Here is a 27527-nt window from a genome sequence, read left to right on the forward strand (position 1 = left end):
AATTCTGCAGCGAATAATTCACTGCCTGGCTTCCCGAAGACTGCCCACCATCTTACAAGACAAGAGTCAGGAGTGTATTGGAATCTTTCCACTTGTCTGAATGATTGCCACTCCAGCAACACTCAACAAGTTTAACACCATCCAGGATAAAGTAGCCCCACTTGATTTGCACCCCATTCACAAACATTCATTCCCTTCACCACAGACACATTGTAGCAGCAATGCATACCATCTACAAAATGCACAGCAAGAATTCACCAAGGTTCCCTAGGTAGTACCTTCCAAACCCACAATCATTACCATCTAGAAGGACGGCAACAGATACCTGGGAACTGGAGGTTTTCCTCCTAGTTGCACACTATCCTAACTTGGAAATATATCATGGTTCTCTCACTGATGCCAGGTCTAAATCCTGGAACTCCCTCTCAAGCTGCACTGTGGAAGTACTTACACCACATGGGCTGCAGTGGCTCTAGAAGGCAACTCACCATCACCTTCTCAAGGGCAATGATGGATGGGCAACAAATGCTGGCCTCGCCAGTGACATCCACATCTCATGAAATACGGAAAAAAGATGATTGTAATAGAAATATAAACTATAAGACTTTAATCAATGCATGAACTAATTTAAAAGACATGTGATCTAACTAAATAATAATTTTGAAAAATACTGTACTTCATTCTTTGTTTCAAAACAAAGCAGAGTGTTACAAGTACAATTTACCAGATAGTAAGACTTATTTATTTGCTAAGTGGGGCAAAAGCATTGTAGTACCGAACAGAACATTATCTACTTTGCAGCAATGGATATTATCAAAGACCTCTAGGTCAGATATGACAAATAATCCTTCTGATTCCCTTTATATTACCCTAAACAGAAACTAAAATCAGGCTCTTAAAATATTCATTAAACACACTACTCCAAATTTTCACTTTTCAAATTACCAAGCAGAAAGATTACATTGAGAATGTACTGACACAATTTATTTAGGAATTGATACTAAAACTCCCTCAAGAACCCTAAATAATCATCAGAAGAGATTTTGGAGGCAAAATTCATCCTTGACATTGGCATGAAATCTGGCAATTTTCCATTTCACTTTACATGCGAGTCCATGTCCAAATGCAGCAAGATCTGAACAATATCCAGGCTTGGGCTGACAAGTGGCAAGTAACATTTGTGCCACACAAGTGTCAGGCAACGACCATCTCCAACAAGAGAGGATCTAACCAATCCTCCTTGATATTCAATGGCATTACCATCACTGTATCCCCACTATCAATGTCCTGGAGTGTTACCATTGACCAGAAACTGAATTGGGCTGGCCATATAAATACTGTGACTACGAATCCTATGGAGAGTAACTCACCTCCTGACTCCCTAAAGTCTGTTCACCACATACAAGGCACAAGTCAAGAATGCAATGGAATACTCTCCACTTGCCTGGATGAATGCAGTTCCAATAACACTCAAAAAGTTCAACACCATCCAGGACAAAGCAGTGTACTTGATTGCTACTCCATCCACAAACATTCACTCCCTCCACCACCAACAAACAGTGGCAGAAGTGTGTACCATCTACAAGATGCACGGCGGGAATTCACTAAGACTCCCATGGCATCACCTTCCAAATCCATGACTACTACCATCTAGAAGGACAAGAGTAACAGATACCTGGCAGTTCCCCTCCAAGTCACTCACCATCCTGATTTGGAAATATATTGCTGTTCCCTCACTGTCGCTGGTTCAAATTCATGGAACTCCACCCCCCCCCCCCCAACAGCACTGTGGCTATACCTATACGATGTGGAGATGGCGTTGGACTGGGGTAAACACAATAAGAAGTCTCACAACACTTTAAAGTCCAACAGGTAGCAAATGCCACTAGCTTTCAGAGTAGTGCTTTCTTACTGCTATACCTACACCTCAGGGACTACAACGATTCCAGAGGGCGGCTCACCACTACCATCGCAAGGACGTCTAGGGATGAGCAATAAATGCTTGTCTTGCCAGCGACACTCCACATTCCAAATGAAGCTTTAAAAAGTTACACCTGAATTTATTTCTTTTTCATTGTCTTAATTTAAAACAGACTGCAAAGACTGATCACCCATGTTCATCCTACTGGATCAACTTCATTTGTCTGGCTGAACTATGGTAGTCCCCAAACAAACCTCGTGCAGGCACATGAGATGGAAGTCTGTTTTAGTGTTCCCACACAGGAAAGACTTCTTAACGTTTGGGCATATAGTTCAGTTTTAGGTTTAGAAAAAAATTAACTTAATTAAAACACACACTAAGACACATTCAATGACATTTCACAGTGAACTAATGCAAATATATAACAGTAAGATTGTGTCAAATAGGAAGCTGAAATGAAAGATTTATTTAAAATCATATTTTGAATCAGTGAATCTTTGTGGGGAACTGCAGTGCAGCTTAGCTCTTACTATTTCTTTGTAAAACAGAAATTCTCTTTACATTATTAACCTTAGTGAAATACTGACTTAGCATGTTACTACCCAGGTCATTAAAATGTTATTAGATTTGTAAATCTTTTAAAAAGTCCTTTTCATGTAGATTTTAATATTCTGCTTTTTTATAGCTCATAGCTATCTGCAATTCACAGAACTACAAAATTCAAACAATCTTTTTAAAGCTCTGTGCCTTATTATTTTGAGTACTATAACATGAGCTCAGAGAAACTTGCTGTATTTTAAAATCTAAACTAACAAAAGAGAAATGCCTTTATTTACATAGGCTTCTAACTGTGTGGAATAAACCATCATTCCATTTTGTACCATAAATCTCTGTCCATAAATTTGCATTTCTGACACCTAATCTTTTTATTTAATGGCAAATTTTATAAAATTAAAATTATTAGTCAAATATTTAATTGAATTAAGGGAGTGGTTGAGCTATTTATCTTGCATAATAGAGCATTAGGCTGTGTCATGTAGGAAAGATACGTCTCCATTTGGTCCTGTTTAATTCTTAGATCATGTGCATTTTCTTTCACCGAAATATTTTTACTACTGCTTACTGAATAGACTTGATTCTGGGAGAAATTAATTTATTTCTAAAAGTTTGTATCATTTGGAATTGGTAATTATAATATCTATAGATTGGGACCCAGACAATCAGTCTAAATTGTTGAGTGGGTAATGCAAGTTTTGTACGTTACATAAACCCACAATTTGTTAAGTATGTCAATCTTTCTGATCTAACTCAATTATCTTGTTACTTAACAATGTGGTTTTATGATGCTTCTCATCGTGCCATTGGTTTAAAATTTCATTGTACACCTTACATATGCAAAATTATACCATTGCAATAGCTGTGTAAATCAAAGTTGTCTTTTTGACCAAACCTAAAGGCAGAATTGTGCAATTAAATAATTCAGTTACTGGGATATGTTTAACTCTATTCCATTATGAATGGCAGTACAATAATGTACAATATAAAGAATGTTGAGAATTTATTCATAGATTGTGTCATTTTAAGGATTGATAACTGATGTCCAAGTTTTAAAAAGTAAAAGAATGGAGAAATTGTTTACTTCTCACAGAAGCATATCTGTACTCTACTGAATATCACGTGATCATTTACCTCTGATATACGGAACATTGAAATGCTTTGTCCAATCATTTGGATGCAGGAACTTTGAAGAAAAGAAATAAGAGTAACAATAGTTGACATATACAGCGTGAAAACTGAGGTGTCTGCATGCAATAAGGCTGGATTCTGACACATCAGCTCTCTAACAGTGCTGTAGTCCACATGAACTTTGTGACAGGCCTCTGTCTCCTCAGCCACACTTGACTGGCTCTTACTGACACTCAGCTGTCAGCTAGCAACCCTTTACCATGGCCCTAACATGCTCTACAGCTTCACCCAATTAACTTGCTTTCACATGACATTGCAGCAAAGAGCTTCATAATAGGTGGTCAAGGTGCAAGGCGCCTGTCTGGCCTCTGACTGTTCACGCAGAGCAAGAAGTTTAACTACCTGACTTCTGCTTGCTAGTGACGAATAGTAAAGTATCGGCTGTATACAAATCACATCCTTTTTGTCCTCAGAAAGTCCAAGATGTTAGAGGACACTCTTATCTAATAAAGTACAATACCGAACAGTGGAACTGTCAAGTAAATCACATCACAATCGAGCTACATTTAAAATGTTTTAGGTGAATGTTACAAATATTTAGGAAAAACAAACTATTTTCCAGAATTCCAGATATTTTGTATCATCAATAAACTAACAGGGGGATTGATCACCTTAATCCTTTCATTAAGATCAGCATTAATTCATAAGCAATTAAATCTCTACCTCAAAATGATAATCAAGCTCATTCTCATCTCACTTTGGGCACCCGCCCACCCTGCTTAGTTGGGACTCACAAAGTGGCCCTTAGACCTGCAAAATCATTCACTGGACCCAGTGGGGTGTATTTGTAAACATTCTATAGCAACAGCTCAACTGCACTTGTATTAGTAAAGTATCTGAAGATCAGTTGTGGTTAAATGCTAATCAACTATTTGATTTGGTTTTTGAAGCCCAGTTGTTGATTAGAAATCAGAAGCACTGGACAATTATGAAGAAAATATTTATATAGTCACAATATCAGAAAGGATAATGTCTTGCAGCATTTATTTCCCCTTCTTGCAAAATATTCTTCCCTGCAGTACTGGAGCTGGTGTGAGAGACTGGGATTTCATGGATATTACCAAACTCACCAAGTATTCGTTCTTATTGGGTGACTCTAGGTGGTGAATATCAGTTGACTACTTGACTGTGACAAGCATCATTTTCCACTCCCATTTTCATCAGGTGGGATTAGCAACAGGAGTGGAAAATCCTGACACAGCCCCAAATTGTACTTCATGCTGATTACAGAATCCTACAGTGCAGAAAGAGGCCTTTCAGCCCATCAAGACTGCACCAGCAACAATCTCCCACAGACCCCATCTCTGTAACCCCACATATTTACCCTGCACGTTCTCCTGAAGCTAAGGGTTAATTTAGCATGGCCAATCAACCTTACCTGCACATCTTTGGACTGTGGGAGGAAACCCACACAGAAATGGGAAGAACATGCAAACTCCACACAGACAGTGACCCAAGGTCAGAATTGAATCCAGGCCCCTGGCACTGTGAGGCACCTTGTGCCACTGTACGGCCCATGTAACGATGTAAAGCAATTGACCGCACCCCACTCGTGACATAATAGGATTCCCAATGTTCAACATCAGGAACCCTGTTATAGTTAATCTGCATCTGATTATCAAGTCTCTAGTCCTGATAATCAATCCATAGCCTCCCTCCATTACATCATCCATTCACTCTGACATGATTCACCACAGGTCCTCCATAGCAAACACCTGGTGGGCAGAACACACCATAGGAGCTCAAGTGAGTACATCGCTAGGGGGTTAAGATCTTATCGGGCAGTGTCAGGGAGGGCAGTGCTGCACTGGGGGAGGGGTGGGGTGGAATTTCGGTTTTTATTTCTTTTTTGGGGGGTGGGATGAGGGGGCCTCTACAAGTACTTTACAAATGGTGGCCCGATCTTCATAAAAAGGAAGGACACGATCTCACCTGCTATTCACAACATGTTCCTATTGCAGTATTGTCAGAGCATTTGGTGGCCACCCAAATCTCCATTTGGTGCAGTGAGATGGGAAAATCCCACTGGAGTGAACAATGATGATTCTGATCTAAGTTGCTAGTGGGATGGGTGTAATGAGAGCCTGTCTTGCCAGCGTAACATTGTGGGACCTGCCCCTTTGGGGGATTTTTTTCTATCAGGCTAACAATATGGTGGACAAAGCCATTGTTGGGGTTGACGGCTTCAATGCTGCTTTTCCCACCCACTGCCACACTGCAGGTTATGGTCTCTTAGCTCAGTCGAAATTTAGATGTACACTTTTTAACTGTGGTCTTTGGATAGTGATCAGACATCAAAACTCTCCCTAGATAAGGCAATACTGAGGTTAATTGTACTGCTGTATCATTATGAAGCTCAGGTTATCCAATTCAGTCTAGACCAGCATCCAACCTTGGAAGCCCAATGTGCAAGATCCTATACAGTACCAGGCAATGCCTACATACAGAATGATTGGGGGATTTTTCTTTAAGACACTCATACATGTTTAAAAAAAACTTGCTTTAGAACATAGTCACTGAGAAGTAAGTTTGAAACTTCTGTAACATTTTTGGAGTTTTGGCTACAGCTGTAAACACAGTTTAAAGGAAGAGGCCATGAAGTTAAAAACTTGCAAAATTCTTCATCTCATGTAGAGATAACTGCATTGATATAAAATTTATTGTAATATAATTTGCATTTTTTAATAAATTTTTGCACTAATTAAGGGTTTTAATGGTAGCAATTGGATCACTTTTTTGTCTTGGGCACTGGTTGCCAGATTTAAGTAGTCCCAGGTTTGGGATATCACAGCTTAGGTGAAGCTTAAAACTGTCTCTGCTTTCCCTGGCAATGTGGCTTAAACCCAAACTCAGTTCAAAATTTCCCATCTTTAGGGTGCTGCTGTTAACTCGCACGGACCCACAAGCTCTAGATTCAAGAAGCTCAAATCAACATTGTTTTCACAGCTGTAACTGAGTCGCCTAATCAGCAGCACATTCGACAGGACAGGTTTTAGAAACTAGATACTAAAATTGCTTGTTGTCCACACAAGCGGAATCGTCCAGGTAAATGTAAATGAGCTGACGGAAATAGCTGGAATTAAGCAGTTCTCCCTTACCCCAAGTTAATATCCTAGCGACAAGAACCAGCAGCCTCATTTCCTGCCCTTTTGCAGAGTCACCATTTCCCCAGTGACAGCTTTCCACAGAGGGAGGTTGGGACGGGCCAAAGTCAATAGATGAGCTGCTCTGAACTGGCTGTGTGTGTGTTCCAATTGTGAACTGTGTGAGTGACGAGTGATTGGAACTAGCACAGGATGTCGACAACGATACCCAGAAGTTTTATTAAAAATAAGAAGTCCTTTTTTTGGTTGCCTTCTTTTGGCAAATATTCCATTTTTAAAGTAATGAACTGCAACAGAACATTTTGCAACGAGAGACCTTATTTTCTAAAGGCTTTAAGCTGATTACAACTTGGAAGTAAAATTTTCCAATTTCACCCCATGACCATCTGAAAATGGACTGCATCGCACTGCCGTCCAACTCGCAGTAATTTCTGAATTGCAAGTACTTGTTTACACTCTAGTTTCATGCAGCACTAATGCAATGGTACTGTGCCCTGTTAATATCAGAGAGGCACATGGCTTTATCCTCCCCCTCTTACTTTGATTAATTTGCAGTTTATCAGACTGAGACACTGTGCTCACAAAGATGAGATTGCTGTTTCTTTTTAGAAAGGAAGGGAGGAATAGGAGAGGTTTAGTGACCTGCCTGGAACAGAGTGTCACTACTGCAGGTTTGGCAGGCAGCCCATCTCTTCCTCCAGCTTTCACAGGAATGCTCAGCTTGATTTAATCAAGAACGGGCAAGAGACCAAGCGACCAAGACTGGGGCAGGTTCAACCCTGCGAATGCCACGGCAAAAAAAAACACAGCAGAGTGGAACAGAACCATGTTGTCGCAATTTGAATACCTTTAAGATGGATTGTAAAAATAAAAATGTGCCCATTACCGAAGAGAATATTTCCTTCTCTGGTTAGTCTCCCACTGAGCTATTCAAGCTTTAAAACCCACATTTAATTCTTGTTGACAAGCTCCTGAGGGAAAGTATTTGCATTTTGTCTACCTACATTCTGAGGCACTGTGTTTGCTTAGGACTTTTGCTTCTATATTTGCAAAATATTTACAAATGGGCACGAGCAACATTTACTTCCCAAGGGCATACCCCATTGCATTGTCATATACATATTCTGCATTTAGTCAAAAACCTGTGGAGTGGTACTGGTCACCAGTATTAAACACGTGAGTCAACATGGGAGTGAACATTACATTTTCCATAATTATTCAATTACATGCCCAGCGACATTCCCCTTTTATTCCAAATTAGTATTCCATGGTGGTGAACATCCTTCTGTGGATTGCTGATATTAAATATTGTCATCTGATGGAAAGTTATTTGTTTCATCGTACGCTCTGGGTGACTTCTGGACAATTACGTGCAGCACCATATTGCTCATGATTAACTTAAATGCCATATTAAACTAACCCTGATGCAGGGACAACACAAGGTGTCTTTGAAACTGTATCTCTTTAACCTCATTAGCTCTCGTACAAGATATGATCTTGTCCTTCTAGTAGTGAAACCTGTGGATTGTGGCCACCCATGGGACTTGTGCAACTGACTGTAATTTACAGATGGTTAATTTATTAAGCAACTCAGCTGCAGCACTAAGATTAACTTTCTAGAATCGAGACTCTTTAACATTATAAACATTTACTATTTTACTTGCATGTTGAGCTATATGGAACTGAACTAATGAGGATAAATGCTGGAACTCTGAGACCAACTCCAGATCAGTGGCTACCAATCCCCTCAAATACCATCCCTGCCTCCATTTGATGGGCTGCAGCAACACAGAGAAATAACTGGTAACATCGCAACAGGGACCTCCCCATTCTTATAGAACTTTAAGCTACCCCGCCCCCTGCAACTCACCATATGGCTCTACGAAATCCCCACTGAACATGAACCAAACTGCGTAACACCGATGAAATCTGAAGGAAAGCTTAGACAGAAATCCCTCCCTCCCAAATAAACTCATTGGGCTGATTATCCAGCTCGTCCTGCCAGCAGCCTCTTTTGGTCCTGTTGTCTGTGTATCCCTGTTGTGGGTTTCCCAGTGGGGGAAGGTGGGGGGGGGGGGGGGGGGGTGGTGGTGTGGTGGTGGTGGAATCAATGGGAAATCCGAATGACAATGGCAGGACCAGATGATTCCACTGCTGGGCAACGGCGGGCCACAGGTGGCTCAGAAAATCCCCCCAATATCCCTGACCCAGTATCCCAATGACAAGGCTTCAATCTTCCCTGGACAATAGAATACAGACTGGACACCTGATGTGCAAATTATACCTCAAAAACACCTCATCTGGCTATGACTATGGAAAGCCTGACCAAATAAGGAAGCACCTTTTCTGGGTAGCATCCTAGAGTTCGATTTGCTCACCAGCAGGTCATTGAACTGGTTAAGGAACTTGACATTAAATCTCTGATGATAGCTTCTGCTCCTAAATCCACACTAGAGAAGAAGTCTTCAAGAACCTCTTGTGGTAGCGAGGTCCACTTTCTAACTAGAAGATTCTAAAATTGATTCTTCTAGTAACTTCTGCCACTTATGGGCAGCATCCTGCTGTCACTCGTATTTACAGATGCAGGGAAAACTCTGGTAGACAGGCCTGGAATCTGGAATCGATACCCCTTACTCACTTGCCGTGTCTTCCCTGTCTGGTCTTGGCAAACTGTCAGCTCACAGAGGCAGACTGTCTGCTCCACACCAGGATTTCCAGGAGCAGAGTGTCCTGGCATGAAGGTCCCGTTTGGAATTGAATTCCATTGAGCCTTCCAGAAATGGATGTGATAGGCTTCTCCAGGCTGTGGACAGGCCCTTCATCACTGTCATTAACTTCCATTCAATAAGTTCCAAATTCTGAGAATCTAATTGCACTGGCAGAATGGAGGCAGTTATGGACTTCAGCCCACCATGAGACCTCACTGAAAAGTGCCTGATCAGCTCAGTGAACTTTGCATTGTTACTGAGCCAGTCTAAAGACAATTTGAAAGTCTTGGAAGAAGAAAGGAAATATCTGGCAGAGGTAAAAGTTGGAGTTTAATTAGACCCAAGAGGGTGGAGGGCTGACAACTATCAGCAGCAGATTACAAGCCTTTCATTTACTACTTAAATCTTCTGCCACCATAGAGACCAGGCTAGGCTCATGAAAGTGGATGCTGGAAGGAGATATTGTGAATATCATGCTACCGTTTAGGCTACAGTGCAAGGTCCTCTATTACTCTGCACTGAGTTCTGCTTGCTAGTCAAGATTGGTTGGGCACCCAAACTGATGGGAAATCTGCAATCAATGAGACCCTTATGTCCAATGAGAAGACAATCTTTACTCTGTTCCTGAGGGAAACTGTGAAAAGCACTGAAGACCCCAAATTTGGAGGGATATTTTATATTTCAGTGGCTATACTTAGAGGAATTGGAGCAAAAGGAAGAGTATCTCGCTACTCCAAACCCAAAGTGAAATGTCTGCTATGAAACACAGGCTATTCTAGCCAATTGTGTCATCCTCTTTTATAACATGAAAAGTCATCTGCATAATGTGAGTGTAATTTAACTACAAATCACAATGAATGTTGTAGTTTTGCAAAAATATCTCAGGTTTATTGCATTGCCTTTCATCCCATGGTTTTAATTGCCTCTAAGTTTCCTGCAGAATGTTGGTACAAGAATGTACTATCAGATCAAAAAAACTATATTACAGTTCATTATAGTTGTATATTTAACATCAAACGCAAAAAGAAACTAACATTGTGGCAACTCACTTAAAATTGCGATTTATTTTTTCAGATGACTAAACAGTTGCATCTCTTCTAAATTTAGATTTTAAAAAAATTAACCAAAATTTTGTGTTATTCACTTATTTGATGTGAGGTTGAGAGCATATGAAATTTAGTTCTCAATAGTCCTTTATAGAAAAAAAATCCACAATAAATATCAGGTTTTAACAGCCTATTCAGATCAGACTTGGTAAATTTGGCCCATAATCAAATACTTGTTTAATAGACATGTCATATTTTAGATTATTATATCCCATTTTGTTGTTTCAGCAATGTGGCAGATTACTCGCCTGAGCACAGGATACTTCATTTTTCAAATACACTGTAGACATTGTGGTACGGTGTGCATATTTTAAGGAGAGTGATCAGAAACTACTTACTGAGCGCAATTCACCCAAAAAATGACAAAGTGTCAGGTTCAGTCAGAAAACTGGCTGTTTCTCCCCAGACAAACAGGCAGGTTTTCTGACAGAATTTTCCCACACCTTGCCATTTTTTGAAGGGGTGTGTTTTGTGCTGTAATTGAGAGGGGCATGGCCTAAACACACCTACAAGCCTTGCTTCATAGCGGTCAGGAGGCTGTTTTAAAGGGCAGCCCAAACTGCCCTTGAATTTAAAGCCCGTCCTGTCCCCACCCCATGGACAGTAGTTAAGGCCTCACAGCGCCAGGGACCCGGGTTCAATTCTGGCCTTGGGTCACTGTCTCTGTGGAGTTTGCACATTCTCCCATTGTCTGCATGGGTTTCCTCTAGGTGATCTGGTTTCCTCCCAGAGTCCAAAAATAGACAGGGTTAGGTTGCTAAATTAACCTTTAGTGTCAGGGGGATTAGCAGGGTAAATATGTGGGATTACAGGGATGGGACCTGGGTGGTATTGTTGTCAGTGCAGGCTTGATTAGCTGAATGGCCTCCTTCTGCACTGTAGGGATTCTAATGGTGCTATGGACATTGAACCACCAATGTTCTCCACTATAACCTCCCCCCCACCTCCCACTTTCAATACTCATCATCAACCTGAACTCTCCAGGTTAAGTAGGATGCCTGGCCAGGTGAGGAATGTGACAGCTTGGAAGACAGCTGATCATTTTAATAGTATTCTTCCATCTTTTGGCGACTACGTGTTGACCTATATGATGCACTTCTTGTGAGTCTCGAAAGGAGTTGAACTCAGTCAGGCGAATTTGTCTCTATCTCTTCAGTGGAGGTCACTGCTGTAAGTCCTAGATTAGCTTCCATGCTTCTTTTCACTGGGTCCTGCTGCAGGCTTTACAGGGCAGTAATTTGATCATTTTTCAGCATGAAACTTCCAAAGATTTTAAACTGAATTTCTGGGATTATCCAGGATTTCCAAGTCGGACCAGCTGATCTCATACCCAATGATGGAAGTCACAAGATTTTCTTCCCTTCTTAGAAATGTTAGTAAAATAGAGATTGTACAATGTTGTACAAAGTACTGACCACAGTAAACTACCACACAGAATGTTTTACTCCCGGGGTTCATCAACTATACTTCCAGAATTAAATATGTCAATGTCAAAATGCACTTTGGTCAAAAGAAATCTCACCAGAAATGGTAACTGGCCCAGACAAGAATCGTATTGCAGTTGAGTAACGGTTTAAGATAGTCCCATGAGGAACATTATTTATACTATGAGAGCGCAGGGGGCCATAAAGTTCCAACTAGAAATATGTTAAAGGAACAAGTGCTCCCTGTGACAATGCCTGCTAATATGGTGATCTCATCAAGGTTCATCAAAGGATAATAAAGGAAGAATATTTGCATATCCTCAAAGTTATAAATGATATTTTTGCTTCAAATCCCAATGTTGCAATCACATCACCACAGTGAGGAAGGTTACTTATCCATCTTAGTTCATTTATCTATTAGATTATAAAGCTGCAATATATACAGGTTCTGAGGTCTGCACCTACACAGATGGACTTTAAAATTCTCATCGCTGTTTTCAAATCTCTCCTTGTCCTCGCCCCTCTCATAGTGTACATTATAATGCTTGGAGATGTGTTCCTCCAATTCTCTACATCCCCAATCACAATGTTCCAGCATTCAGACATGTCTTCAGCTGTTTATCCCCTAAGGTTTGGAATTCCCTCCCTAAACCACTACACTCTTTATCTTCTTTAAAACACTCCTTAAAACCAATCCAATATCACATTGTGGCTTGGTGCCAAATTTTGTTAATTTTTAAAATTTATTTCTTCATGGTACATGGGCGTCGTTGGCAGGGCAGCATTTATTGCCCTTCCCTAGTTGCCCCTGAACTGAGTATTTGCTAGGCCATTTCAGAGGGCAGTTGAGAGTCAACCACATTGCTGTGGGACTGGAATCACTTGTAGGCCAGACCAGGTAAGGATGGCAGCTTTCTTTCTCTAAAGGACATTACCGAACATGGGTTTTTCAACAATCGTCAATGGTTAAATGGTCATCAGTAGATTCTTATATTTTTTAATATTAAATTCAAATTCCACATCTGTTGTGGCTGGAATTGGACAGGCAATCTTGTAAAGGTGCTTTACATGTTCAGGGTGCTATAGGAATGAATCTTTAGTTGCTGTACATTGCAGAAATCTACCTTGTGTATTTATCACTCTGTATGAGGAACTTCATGGTGCCTATCCCAAGTTTGGTTTTTAGTAGTTTCAACCTCTGTCCTTTTGTAACATTTTCCCCTTTCTTTGATCAAGATCATAAAATAGAATAAATTTGTAAAAGCCTATAGCTACAAACAGAAAGCCGCTATGAAGCACAGCACAGCACATTTGGAAGTATTGGATATGAACAGCATGCTTCAAATTAATTTTCACACCATTAAATATTTATTATTTGCAGACTAATAGTATGAAATAGAATTTTCAATATACAAAAACGTTACATTGAAGTTGCCTCACAAGGCACAATTTTTACAAACATTCCTAATTCCCATTCAAATTCTAGTAGCTGTTTTCCTTTTATCTCCATACCTCCGTAAAGTTTACCCCAAGGAATTGTTTTAGCAACCATACTGACACCAGTGAACTGAAGACCTAAACTAACCAATTAAATTGTCCTGTTTTTACAACCAAGATAACAAAATCAGCTATTTCCTTCATCTAAAAATGCTAGTTTATCTATCGTTACAGTCTTCACACCTTAATTTTAATCCAATTAATATTTAATCTGCAACCAATCAACCTTGTTTTTATTTTCTGACTAATTTTAGGTTCGAAAATGTATACCTTGAACTTATTTCTAGGATTTATTGTGGAAACTTGCCCCGGTATGTCCTATCCACAAAAAAAAACAGAACATAGGTTTACGGTGAGAGAGGAGAGATACAAGAGTATTCAGAAGGGCAGTTTTTTCACACAGAGGGTGGTGAGTGTCTGGAACAAGCTGCCAGAGGCAGTAGTAGAGGTGGGTACAATTGTGTCTTTTAAAAAGCATTTAGACAGTTACATGGGTAAGATGGATATAGAGGGATATAGGCCAAATGTGGACAATTGGGACTAGCTTCTGGGTTTAAAAAAAGGCAACATGGACAAGTTGGGCCGAAGGGCCTGTTTCCATGCTGTAAACCTCTGACTCTATCAGTAATTATCGTAATTTCCCAAAGGAACTGTCAGTAATTTCTAGAGTCCACAGATGCGCAGAATAATGAGGAAGTCTGGATGTATCGTCAATAATTTTACACTTCTCCAGAAGATGAACTATTCGGGCACCCCAAATGGAAATCAATTGAATTGATGAGAATTTCTACTCCTTTTGCCAGTTTCACTCCAAACCTCTTTAAAAATTTACACCTTATTGAATGTGGTGCAATGGATTTTTAATGCTGTTCTAACTTCATATTTACTACTAAATACCTCACCAGCCCCGAAAAGTTGCTTTTATATTTGGGAAATGTCAAATTTCTTCATCATAATGAAAGATTGCTTGCTTAAAAAATTAACCTTTTATCTTTTTCAAAAGTTTATTTGTATTTTGTTTTGTCTTCTACTGTGTTAACCCAATCATAATCATTTGATTCAAATTTTCAGATAACGCAATAAAAAGGGAAGGGTATTAACTTGCTAGTTTGGTGTGTGAGAATACTTCAAGGTGACTGACTGCTCACCCTGCTTGATGCCATTACTGCTTCTACACACCTGGAGATGTCTTTGGCTTGACGATAGATTCAAACTGTTGTTAGACAAAGTGAAATCCACACTGCAGCGATTGCTAGACCTCTGTAGCACAGCTTTCTTTGAGATCAGTGGTGAGTATCGTTGCTTTGTCACTGAGTGCAAAATCTGGGCCAACGTTTACCCATCAGGTGTAAATTGTTATGGTTTGTACTGGACTGGTTAGGTTGGCATTAACAATAACCTGTAGAATCTCACTTCAGGTCAAAGCCAAAAATCACATTCCTGGTTACCCGGATGCAGAAATTTAAAAGCTCCAATTAAATGATCTTTAAAGTGGAAGACCATCTTACCGATACACAAATATATTTTTCCACTATTAGCATTAAAAAAGCCCAGCAGCAGGCCAAGTGCAAGCAATGTCACACTAGACCTGCTAATTCAATATGGTTTACTGATCTTACACTTAAAGTGTATTTAAGATTATTAGTTACAAGTAGGCTTACATTAACACTGCAATGAAGTTACTGTGAAAATTCCATAGTCACTACACTCTGGCACCTGTTCGGATTCACTGAAGGAGAATTTAACATGGCCAGTCCACCTAACCAGCACATCTTTCAGACTGTGGGAGGAAACTGGAGCACCTGGGGAAAACCCACACTGACATGGGGAGAATGTGCAGTCTCCACACAGCCAGTGAGCCAAGCTGAAAATCGAAATCGGGCCCTGGTACTATGAAGCAGTGCTTAAGATGCGCAATAAAAATTTTTACAACTTTTCACAACTGATTGTATTGTACCAGGATCTGCAGAAATTTTATGAAGCATTATCCAAACAGGCCCAATGCATGATGGCCAGATTACAAAAGGGTCCATAAATAAACAAACAATGTATCTGGTAATGGTAGCTGGGAGATAGTTGTCAAGCTTTCTGTTTGATCTGCAAACTACAATCTAGAAATGTAATTGTGGCTATTTTCCAGCACACAAGATGGAAGTTGAATAATGAGAACCAAACCCCGCATCCCCTCAATAGTGAGCCTTAATTCCATTGAACCCACAAGCTCTGGAGATTGGCAGGAAGTTGGTCTATTCATGATCGAGCAGTTGAGGGTAACGCGATCCTGAAGTGGATTCCTTAAACAAACATTTGGTGACTCATTTGCATGTGTAAAGGACTGGGGCTCCGTTTCAGGCGTAGGCATTATACATCTAATTTTTGTGCCTTTCACGAATATGGTGATCATCCGACTATGGGCTCATAAAAACATGTGCTTCCTGTCTGCTATACTGAAAGATTAAAAGGCCAGGAAACACTAGCTGTATGACTGAGTTTCATGCTGGTATATTTATTAACACACTACAGAACATTTAATTTTCTACAGAACATTTTTTGATAAGCAGGTACACTGCAATAGAAAATGACCACTCATACATGACATACGAAAATTAACATTTTTGTTTAACTTATCATAGCAGATATATTAGTGACAACCCATAAAAATATCTTGTTGAATGCCAAGTGTCAGCTATAAATACAAATACTTGCTTAGATTATGGCAAGCAATAGGCATTGTGCAGCTGCAGCTGATAACTTAGGGGTGACCTACCTGTAAAGCATTATGTGTGAAAACAGACACTTACTGGAACTAAGCCATTATTTTCACGCAGGCACGCAGTCTGAAGTTCTGATTTGAGAGCTGCAATGTGTTTTTGATGTGAAGTGATCTCTGTTTCCAGAGCAGTAACCCTGGAGCTAGCCAGCTGGTAAATGTCCATGAAAGTCTGGGTTAAATTCTAGCAAAACAGAGCAAACATAAAAGACAAAAGGTAATTATCAACAATGACTAAGCTTATACAGAAATATTTCACAAAGCATTTGATACAGCACATTTTTACTTTTTCATTGAAATGACAGGTTTGGAAAAACAATTCTATCGCTGGTCACAAGTCTTAAACAATACTGCTTCGCTAATACACTTCATATTGATTATATCACAGTTCTTATAAGCAAAATACTCTGTTTATTGAGGTGTGTGCTTATGGTGTTCAACACATAATGTAGCATAAAGTGTAGAAATGTCAAGTGTCAAGATCCTGTAACCTTTTGACAGAGCAACTGTTACAACCGACAACCTTATAATGAGACTGAAGTGCATAGTCTGTCCAACCATTTTAATATAGTGCCTTATCCTATCTGTGAGCCACATATCAAAATAATTTTTCCCAACATCACTTATGAAGCTTGGTAAATTATTAGTTTTAAAGTGGCATACAACTCTCAGAGCGAGTCTGACTGTACCACATCAGAAAAACAGGAAATAAAATTCTGTTTATGTGTATTATGGAGAAGTGCTGTCCCAACTGTATACTATTGATCAGGCAAGATAATAAAGTTAACTGCAGAAGCGAGTCGAAATGGTACTGTAGCGCTGGTAACTTTATATCCACTCATTACTATAATACAGCTGGGATTAATGGAGTTCTTCATAACAGGTAAACTATATTTCGCTCTTCTAAGAATTGTTTTCCCTTTGGAACTTATCTACTTCCCAAAGTGTAACAGCAAAAATTATTTTCCAAAGCTTGCTAAGTACAGAAGAGACTTTAACATACCCCCTGACTGTGCTAATTAGAGGTTGCTCCATGTTTGGTGCTTCTGCAATTGAAATCATGTACTATCACCCGAGGTAAAATTAATTCATAGTAAGTGTATGTTGAATAACCACACATTCGGCATACTTTTGGTATATACAGTTACAGTCATTAAAAGAGAGAATGTTTGTACAACTTTAAGCTGAGAACACAAGTGGATATAATGATTAAACCAGGGAACAGAAATTTCTCGAGTGCGAAATGTTATTTTGTCCAATATTAGTATAAGATTTGTACATTAAACCGTGAATGATGGAAAATGAAGCACTGCATTCAATCACAGAAAGGCAGTCTTTACAGCTGTTTTTGAAAGACAAAGAGGGGGAATTTTCCCCTCCCGCCCATCACAGGAATCACAGTGGGTTTGGGAGGGGGAGGGGTGGGGCGCGTCAGCAACCATGCAAAGATCTATTAACCTCGAGCACGATGTTGTGGTTTTGAGGCAAGCGTGGCCGGAGAATCCCGCCCAGAATGTATGACCAAATTAACAAATAGCTTGTGTCCAAGAACAAATTGTTTAACAGAATGATACGTCTAAACAATTTTGCATTCACTGATCAAATAGATTATAAATGCATGTAATAGAAAGTAATACTGTCCAAATGCAGATCTTAGTAAATAAACTAAGCAATGCCATAGTTGTTCCTCTACCACCTGCATTTTCCATAGTGCCCCCCACCTCCCCACTCCCTGTAATAGCTGCTTGGATGGTAACTGCAACCTTCCATGGCTTGCTTCTCACAGTAAAAAGTCTGACAACACCAGGTTTTAGTCCAACCTATTTATTTGATAATATACTCACAAGCTTTCGGGGTTAGCCCCTTCGTCAGGGGAATGGAGAGTTCTGGCCAGTCCAACGCCGGCATACCCACATCATTGCTTCTCACATGCATACATCATCAGTACTCAGTGACCAGACCAAACAATGTACCATCGTAGATTGAGACTCTCTCTGGAGTAAGTTACAGGACACTGAAAGAGTCCTGTAACTTACTCTGAAACAGTCCTGTCACTTACACTTGGCTCTGAAAGAGCCAAGCACTGAAACTCTTGTTGGAGCTTACCAACAAAATAAATTACAGAATGAAGAAGCTCAGAAGATCATTTGAGCCCTTGTGCCTGTTCTATCTCTTTCGTAAAATTATTGAAATAGTCCCTCTCCCAGCTTTGTGCCAGAGCCCTATAATTTCTTCCCCGTTCAAGTACTTATCCAATTCTCATGTGTTGCTACAGCTACCCTTACAGGCTGTGCATTCCAGAGCAAAACAACTCGCTGTGTAAGAATGCTCCCATCACATTACCCTTGCTTCTTTTGTCAATCAACTTCATTCTGCATCTTTAGATTACCAACCCTTCTGCCTCTGAAAACAGTGTCACCTAAACTCTCAAATTGTTTAATGATTTTGAACACCTCTTTTAAATCTCTCCCTAATCTCTCTACTCCAAGCATCAATTCTATTCTAGTAACATGCTTTTGCACCCTCCCTAAGGTGTTGGCATCCTTTCTAAAAAGCGATGCCCAGAATTTAATGTAATACTTCAGCTGGGGCCAAACGAGTATTTAATAACATAACTTAATTGTTTTTGTACTCTGTTCCTCCATTAACAAAGTCCAAAATTTCCACCATACTTTATAAGGAGGTGAGATGAGGTGAACTGGCCCTCCCCTTTCTACTTCCTTGGTTATTCAAAACAAAAGCTTAAGTTTCTTTTTCACAAGGATTTGCCTTTTCCAAATCTATTTAAATTTATTTAGCAATAAGAGAGAATCAAACAACGTTTTCTTGAATTAAAGAAAGAGCATATTTATTATTCACTAAACCCAAGAGACAAAATCACGAAGTCGCACACAAACACACACCGCACACAAACACACACCACACACATACACACACGCGTGTTAGAAATAAGAGATGTGGGCTTTGCTGGCAAGGCAATGAATCATTGTCCATCCCTAATTGCCCTTGAGAAGGTGATGGTGAGCTGTCTTCTTGAACCGCCATAGAACATGTAGTGTAGGTACACCCACCATGCTCTTAGGAATGGATTTCCAAGAATTTAACATAGTATCAGTGAAAGAACAGCCATAGATTTTCAAGTCAGAAATGGTAATTGACTTAGAGGAGAACCTCCAGGTGGTGATGTTTCCAAGTATCTGCTGCTCTTGTCCTTCTAAATGGTAGTGGTCATGGGTTTGGAAGGTGCTGTCTGAGGAGCCTTGGTGAGTTCCTGCAGTGCAGCTTGTAGATGATACACATTGCTGTTATTGCAGTAATGGTGGAAAGAGTGAATGTTTGTGGAAGGGCTATCAATCAAGTGAGGCTGCTTTGTTCTAGATGGTGTTGAGCTTTTTGTGTGTTGTTGGAGCTGCACTCATCCAGGCAAGAGGGAATTATTCCATCATACTCCAATTTGTGCCTTTGTGAACAGACTTTGGGAAGTGAAAGTGAGTTACTCTCCACAGAATTCCTAGCCCATGACCTGCTGTTGTAGCCCCAGTATTTACATGGCTAGCCCAGTTCAGTTTCTGGTCAATGGTAACTCCCAGGACATTGTTTGTAAGGGATTCAGCAACGGCAATGCCATTGAATGTCAAGGGGTGATGAGTCAATTCTCTCTTGTTGGAGATGGTGATTACCTGGCACTTGTGTTATGCAAATATTACTCCGTACTCTTGTTTGCTTTTTCACCTTCAGTTTAGAAGGTGTCTTTGCGTTTTTAAGTTGCTTATTCTGTCTCAGACCAAATTACAAAATTTCCAGTCAGTTAAAAGTTGAAAACTCATATTTTCAAGTATAAAAGGGCATAGCCTCATGACAATTCTTCCTTTTCAACTTGTTCTGTCACCTTCAGAGATTTCTGTACATAGACTCCCATGTCTCTCTGTTCTTGCATTGCTTTAACATCATACCATTCAGTTTACATTGCCACTCCCTGTTCTTCCTATCAAAAATATATCACTTTACACTTTTCTACGTTAAATTCTACTTGGCTGTCTTTGCCCATGTCCCCAGCCTGTTTATGTCTCCAAGTCTGTTCCAAAGCTTCTACTTATTTCCTGAGTTTTGTGTCATTTGTGGACTTTAAAATTATGCCAGTGTATCCAATCCAGGCCACAAACACCTCAAAAGCAATGCTGACCCCTGAGAAACACCACCATATACTTCCATCCAGACTCAAAATAGAATTGTTCACTGCTAGTCTCTGCTTTTTGTCCCCTAGTCAATTTTGTATCTATGCTATTGCTGTCCCTTTAATCCCACGAGCTTTAACATGTGTACATAGAAGCTCTAGCTTGCTCCGCTGCTGGAGGAGGGTTCATGCAATTATGCTGACAACTTAGGTTGGACCACATAGCTCAGAGGGTCAGTCATCAATCCCTCATTCTCAAGCAGCTGTGTCATATTTGATTGCTTCATAATGAAAACATAATTCACACTCCCCCACCATGCCAAAAGTCTTGCACAGAAAAGCCTGATTTACGTATGCAAGAGTGGACTCTTGTTTGTATGCTCACAGAGTAATTGACCTTCTTGTTTAGATTTGCCAAAGTCTGCTGTTGATAGGCACACAGATTGTTCACTGCGGTTGATTCTCTACACCATCTCATGGAAAACAGCAATGTGGAACTGCTACTACACAGATAACCATTGCTGCTGAATATTGCTGCACTGCCACTTAAATAGCGGTGAGTCAGGACATAAGGCATCACTCACTTCTTTAGCAGAGTTCTACAGGAAAGCAAATAATTCCCATAGATGATTTGAGATCTATGTAATCTAAAGATTGGGAGCAACAGTGACCTTCAGTGTCTCTGGTAGGTGAATTTTGATGGTCATCTACTCCTGCAGGTCTTTTTAGACCTCACTACACTCCTCACCACAGCTTTATTTCAAACTGGCTATGTAACTGATAATGAGAGAATGGAACCCATGTCTTGTTTAGTGTTCACAGTTTTCAAATCCCTCTGACCTCTCAGTCTACACTCTGCTCAAGGATACAGATAAAGCTGTATGTCCCTGTTTCGCAATTCAGTAATTTGGCTGGCAAGCATATGTTCGTTTCTTTGGCTACATAAATGGCAAAGAACTTGAGAGAGTGGGAGACAAACAAATATTGATACCAGATGATATGCACAAGGCACAGTTAGCTTGTACTGTAGAAGTTTCAAGCTCAAAGGAAGTCGCGCAAACGATTCCTGGGTGGTATCTGATGCGTGGTGGCTACTAATGGCTGTGGCTGTCTGGATATGAATACGGACTGGCTGGCTGATGAGGCCCCTCTATTGCTAGCTTGGTAGCTTAATTCAGCTGTTAACTGGATAAAGTCAATGCAGCAGCAAGGGTGTGCTTTGTACACTTTAATTTTACAGTGTGTTTTTGCACACCACGGAGCTGTAAATATTTCATAAAATATTCCTGTAAATACAAATAATATAATTGTAATTTGGCATCAGTAATCAATCGTTTGTGTTTGCTCTCATGTATTAAAAATAATTTTCTGTGTGAAGTAGAGTACCTTCTAAAATGAACCATTACTGGTAGACCACTAGCCAATGGCCACTGCACTCTGGTTCTCCAGTGGAAAACTTCAGTACAGTAGTTATCTTGTTCAAGGTTGCAATCATACTTCAAAATTTTTCCCTTATTTGTGATCAAAGACACTAGTTCTCACCTCGAGTAAAATGTACTCACTTTTTGATTGTCATTCCCAGATGAATAATTTTGCATGAGCTTTTTTATGATTGACCTTTAACAAGAATTTAACAAGATAAATTGGCCTTTTGACTTGTGCTGTTTAATTCATTTTTGGAAAGGAAGTGCATTCAGAGTCGAGATGACCATGGAAATTAGTGCTTTCCATTGACATTTCACCACTTTGTACTGGTTTTTGCTAAAATTATTGAAGGCAGTAATCTTTGGTCCACTAACTGTAAAAATGACATTTACAGCAAAATAATGTTATTTAAATCTGCTGTAATTGTTCTAATTCGCAATTGTTCAAATTAATTCATTTTTGAAACCTGATTACATTCACCTGTAGGTCCATTTTTTTGTAATACAATAAAGAGAATTATCAACATCAAAACCAGATAAGAAAAAAAAACTGTTAAAAGAAAGTAGAGGTTTTATTTATATTTGTTACAATGGTTTGCTCAGAGGTCAACATATTCACAGTTCCTCCTGGCTCCAGAGGGATGTTTTAAAGTAAGAAACATAGAAAGTGAGAAATTCAAGGAAGCACACATGCTGTCCTTTGAAACATTTGAAATTATTTCACAATTCAGAACAATAGATTTCTCTTTCAATTGTTACTCAATGCCACTTACGCAGTGCAGATGGGTAGACATTTTTACTTGCTAGGAATACTGTTTGACACAAGCATCAACTCTGTAACCAGGGACAAGGAATGGAGAGGAAAGGTGAACTAGTTTACATTCAATACAGATGGTAGCGAATATATGGAAGTAACTCCGTGGGGAGCGAGATGATATTCAAGAGCGAAAGGTAGAGTTTCCTTTCATGGAAGAAATGATATAAAAAGCATGTGTGCGGGCTGCGGTTAGGCATTATGCGGGCAACCAGTTGGGTTTGTGCGGGCAACCATTACAGTTTGAAAGGGCAATGATGAGTAAATTCATATTTGAAAAATTTCATCTAGTATGTCAAAATGTTCTGGAGGGGAGTGGGCATCTTAGTCATTCCACAAAACCAAGGCCTGCCTGATAGGAGTCTGTAAGTGGGTGTGAGGCCAGTCTGATGTGGATCTGTAAATGGGTGTGAGGCCAGTCTGATGCGGATCTGTAGATGGGTGTGAGGCCAGTCTGATGTGGATCTGCAAATGGGTGTGAGGCCAGTCTGACGTGGATCTGTTAATTGGTGAGCAGCATACTATCCTAAGACAGGTAGGAGAATGCAATTCTGGACCAATGCCCAGATGCAATTTTCAGACTCGAGTGCTCAAACATCACATCCTCTCCATTCATATCAGGCAGCAAGCAGGCTAATCAGTGGGTCTTAGAAACACAACTGGAAGCTGCTGGAAAAAAAAACTTAGGAATCTTCCTTGTTGCTTTATTGTGGGGGCCCAAGGGGAGCAGGCCCCAAAAAAAATTCCACTTCTTAGAATTAGCCTGCTGGCATGTGGTCACGTACTCAAGAACCCAGCAGCATCTTGACTTCAGAACGGTTAGGCATAATGCCAACAAATGGACGGCAGTGCCTCTCACCCTACTCCCCCACCCCGCAATGGTATACTTCAAATCAGCCACGTCATTCACAATAGTCTTTTCATTCCTATGCCTAGAAATACTGATGAGATGTTCAACAAATACTTTTGTTACTGAGTGGTGTTTATCTAATACGATCTGTGACTTGATAATAATACTATGTTCATTACAATGCAAAACAAGCTTTGACATTAAGAAGTTTTGATAAAAAGGAAGACCAGTGGCTATGAATGCAATCCTATAATTCCCAGATTATTAATTTTACAAGTGGCAATATGATTAAACAAAGTAGATATTTCGTACCCTTGATTATGTGATGGTTAAGGCAATTTCATGTCATTATTTAACACATTTTTGTGATTACCTATCTCTCCACTGGGATTATAGTTTTACGGTTGATTTTAAATGTTTTCAAATGTTCAACCAGTACTTTATTGAGATTTGGCTTTAATAGTAGTTGATCCTAATTGAAAATTGTTAATAGTTGATTAAACATACACAATTCAAATGTAGTGATCCTTGAGTAGTATGTTTTGTTAAACCAAGCACCCTGGTGTAATTGGTACAAGTTTGCAGGATATCATCATTTTTCAAACTAACATTAACTAACTTATACAGCTGTGTAAATTTCCTGTCTCAATGGACAATCAGAGAATTCTCAAAAAGCAAATAACCTGTTCATTAACTATTTAAAACATGCAGCATGTGATACGGTAATAATATGTATATCTTATTTTTTCTCTCCCAATATTTTTCTTGCCAATTTGGTGTTATAAAATTATATGGAATACACTATGTGCCACAGACACATTTATATTAAGGACCTTTGTTTCAGCATTCAGAAATATTATATTCCAGCTTGATAACAGTGGTAGTTTTCATATTCATGGCAGCATTTCCAGTAACTGCTTTTGCTTAAATTACCATGCAGAATAGGGCAAATCAGGGTCAGTTTATGTCAGCTACTTCAATCTGGGGAACTTCATCAGCCTTTGTTTCAAGGCATTATGCAAAGAAAACTGACATTAAGGGAGGTTTAACTGACAGCAAATGAAATCAATCAGCGAATCACTAAGCCATAATAAACAATCAACTCCCGAGTTTGAGATTAACTCTGTGCACTGTGGCGGACTCTAACCTGGAATGAAACAACCTCCAGCCCATCCTTCAGTCCCTTCGCTTCAAAGGTCTCCAGGTGCAACTTGGGTAGCTGCAGGGTGAAGTCATTTTTTGCTGTCACAGACCATGACAGTGAGATCTGATCTCTGACCTGAGGAAGAGAAAACAGCATCAATGGTAATTCCCCTTCAGACACATTAACTAGGATGAACTGGGTCCCCTTGAGCCTGCTGAGTGGACTTGCATTGATCGCTAGGCCTGAAATCCATGAATAAATTTAAGACTAATTGATTTTTTGTTGCAAATAAATCAGTAATTCAGAACAGCCACTGAGAATTTTAAAAAGATAGTGGAGTATTATCTGATTGAATTTTTTTTAAAGTTGCCAGGAGTCCTTCGCAAGTCACTAGAATACTTTCCTTAAAGCCTTGAGCAGTTAAATTCTTATGTCCAAGTCTACAACAAGCTTTTCAAAGCACTGTGGTTAAGCAGTCTCTAGGCTATGTCCTTGCATTTAAAAATCTTGCACAGTAAAACATTAAAAGACAAGTGCAAGTTATATACATGTAGTAGCTGGTTTTGATCTTGAAGCATAAAAGAAAGGAGCTGTTTGTATCACACTGCCACCCTGTGGAAAAGGACACTTTTTCTCTAAGTTATGGTATTAGACAAAGCAATGCTGGAGAAGTCTTACTAATGTTAAAACATTTTAGAAAGAGGCAGTAATATTAACTGTAAATGCACTGAAGTCACCATTTGTTGCTTTTCCCATTTCAAAACATAAATATGCAGACTAGAAATTGGATATAAATGAGACCTGGCTAATCTGTATGCAAAGTAATTGATTTAATAAAAACATCGTAATTTGCAGTTCAGAATTAGTCCAACATGGAAAGCAAGTACCTCTAAACAGGGGTAACAATTATTATTTTGAAAAAAGATTGAAACATACACTTTCCTGTGTATTTTACTGGAGATATTCAATAGCAGTGGGTGTTTTCTACTAAAATACAGATGAAAAATAGTCAATGGAAATCTAGTACTGTTGATGTTAGTGGCCAGTGAATAAGCTGGCATGAATTAGTGATGTTCACAGCTATTGCAGCACTTAGCTTTAACTCACATCAAAATTAATTTTGCTGTGTATTATTCAACAGATTCACAGACTTTTTATTCATCACTGTTTTTTAACAAAAATTCTTTAATGTTGCACTTCTAAGAACACATTTGTATTTTTCTTCTGCACTAAAAGCTTTAGGTACATTCAAGCTAATAAGATCCTTTCAAAAGAATTACCATTGCATTACACCATTATGTAGGATTATTAATTCTACTGTTAAATGTCAGCAGTAAAAAAAAGCAGAAAATCAGAAAAACGTGATAGATTATAATAGTTGTATGATTCCAGAGAAAGTGAGCGGTATTACAGACATCTTAGAGAAAGTGGACACCATTATATATTACAAATATGAGCATCTCAAATGTACAATTATCTTTGCATCATTTGAAAACGCAGTGTGAATGTGTACACAAAATGCAAGAATCTGTTAAAGGGAATTTTTCCAGCCAGAATTTACTGCTGAAAAAGCAATTTGAATCCAAGAAAATGCTGTGAGCTGTAGTATAAGAATATCAAGAATTCTGGTTGACCGTAAATTAGATGAACAAATTCACACAGTGCAGAACATATGCTGTGAGGTCTTACTATTCTTGCAGCATCAAAAAAATGGTAAGGATCTGTGAAGAAATGCAACTTTGCAGCGTATAATCGAGGTACTACAGATCTCACTATGCTCATTAACATATTATTATGTTTTGTGCTATGTGGGAGCATTGTCAGTGTGGTCCCTAGTTTTATTTTTATTTTTAAATCGGTGCATGTAGCTTATTCTGCACAACACTAATACTTTGGCGCAGTATAAAACCATGCCTCTTGGCAGTTATTGAAAACCTAAATTAAAACCGGATTGGTGAACTGATGGGTCAAAGACTTCCAATCGTCCTCTGAGTTCTTTCTTGTGTTCCTCACTTACATTACACATATGTAATTCTGGCATGACCAAAGAGAGATGTATTTAAATAAAAAGACAAACTAACAGTGTGTCACATGTGAACATGTTTTTTCCAAAACACGACACGAAATGTTGCTTCTAGCCTAATACCCGACACCAATAAATTTCAACAGCTGTTAACTTCTCTGTCCAACTGCTGATTTTAGGTACGTGAAAATTAGTATTCAATCTATTTCACTATCATATCATACTTCCTACCAAAAAAAAGCTTAAAATAATTCTACACTAAATATTTACATCCGAATAACAAAGCATAATGCTTTCTAGGTCACAAAAACATACAAATATGTGCTTATATGCTAGACTGTCTTAGAACATTCCACAAACCATCAAACCTGTTCCTTTAATTGTGACACCAGGTCATTTCACCATTGCCAAAAATGAAAAGTTTGCAATATTCCAGCATTCCTTTATTCCAAATAGCCATAAAATAGAGAATAACTTGTGTGTAATATTGGACATGATGCTTGTTCAAAAACTCTTGTTATCAAAAAATAACGCTTCTCAATAACAATGCAATAATATGAGAGAGTCAATGGAAAGCTCATAAATAATGACAAAATGGTTAGCTGCTGAAATTATATTTATTATTCAGCATTATACTTAATTTTAAAAAGTTATTTTGTAGAATTGTTTTTTAAATAATAAAATGTACAGGCATAAGTACATACTCAAATACTTGAATGAATAATTATTAATAAAAAACAGACGCAGTCAAAGGTTGGAAATTTTATTCGAAGTACCCCCCAGATTTTGTACAAAGAAATAACACTTTAAAAGAAGCATTGA

The 27527-nt window shown here is 39.1% G+C and overlaps 1 protein-coding gene across 2 annotated transcripts in view; it reads right to left on the minus strand.

Moving 5' to 3' along the window:
• ccdc171 (coiled-coil domain containing 171) overlaps positions 1 to 27527 on the minus strand; it is a 218560-nt gene that overhangs the window by 11804 nt on the left and 179229 nt on the right. Inside the window, exons 23-25 of one of the 2 annotated variants that reach the window (XM_080188306.1) lie at positions 24686 to 24817; positions 16308 to 16460; positions 3611 to 3662 (exon numbers count right to left, since the gene is read on the minus strand). In XM_080188306.1, the coding sequence (XP_080044432.1) occupies positions 3611 to 3662; positions 16308 to 16460; positions 24686 to 24817 (337 nt within the window). The remainder of the gene's footprint in view (positions 1 to 3610; positions 3663 to 16307; positions 16461 to 24685; positions 24818 to 27527) is intronic. The other variant, XM_080188307.1, reaches the window with a different exon arrangement.

Source organism: Carcharhinus amblyrhynchos, chromosome 5 (genome assembly GCF_965287045.1).
Source record: "Carcharhinus amblyrhynchos chromosome 5, sCarAmb.v2.hapA, whole genome shotgun sequence".
NCBI lineage: Eukaryota > Metazoa > Chordata > Chondrichthyes > Carcharhiniformes > Carcharhinidae > Carcharhinus > Carcharhinus amblyrhynchos.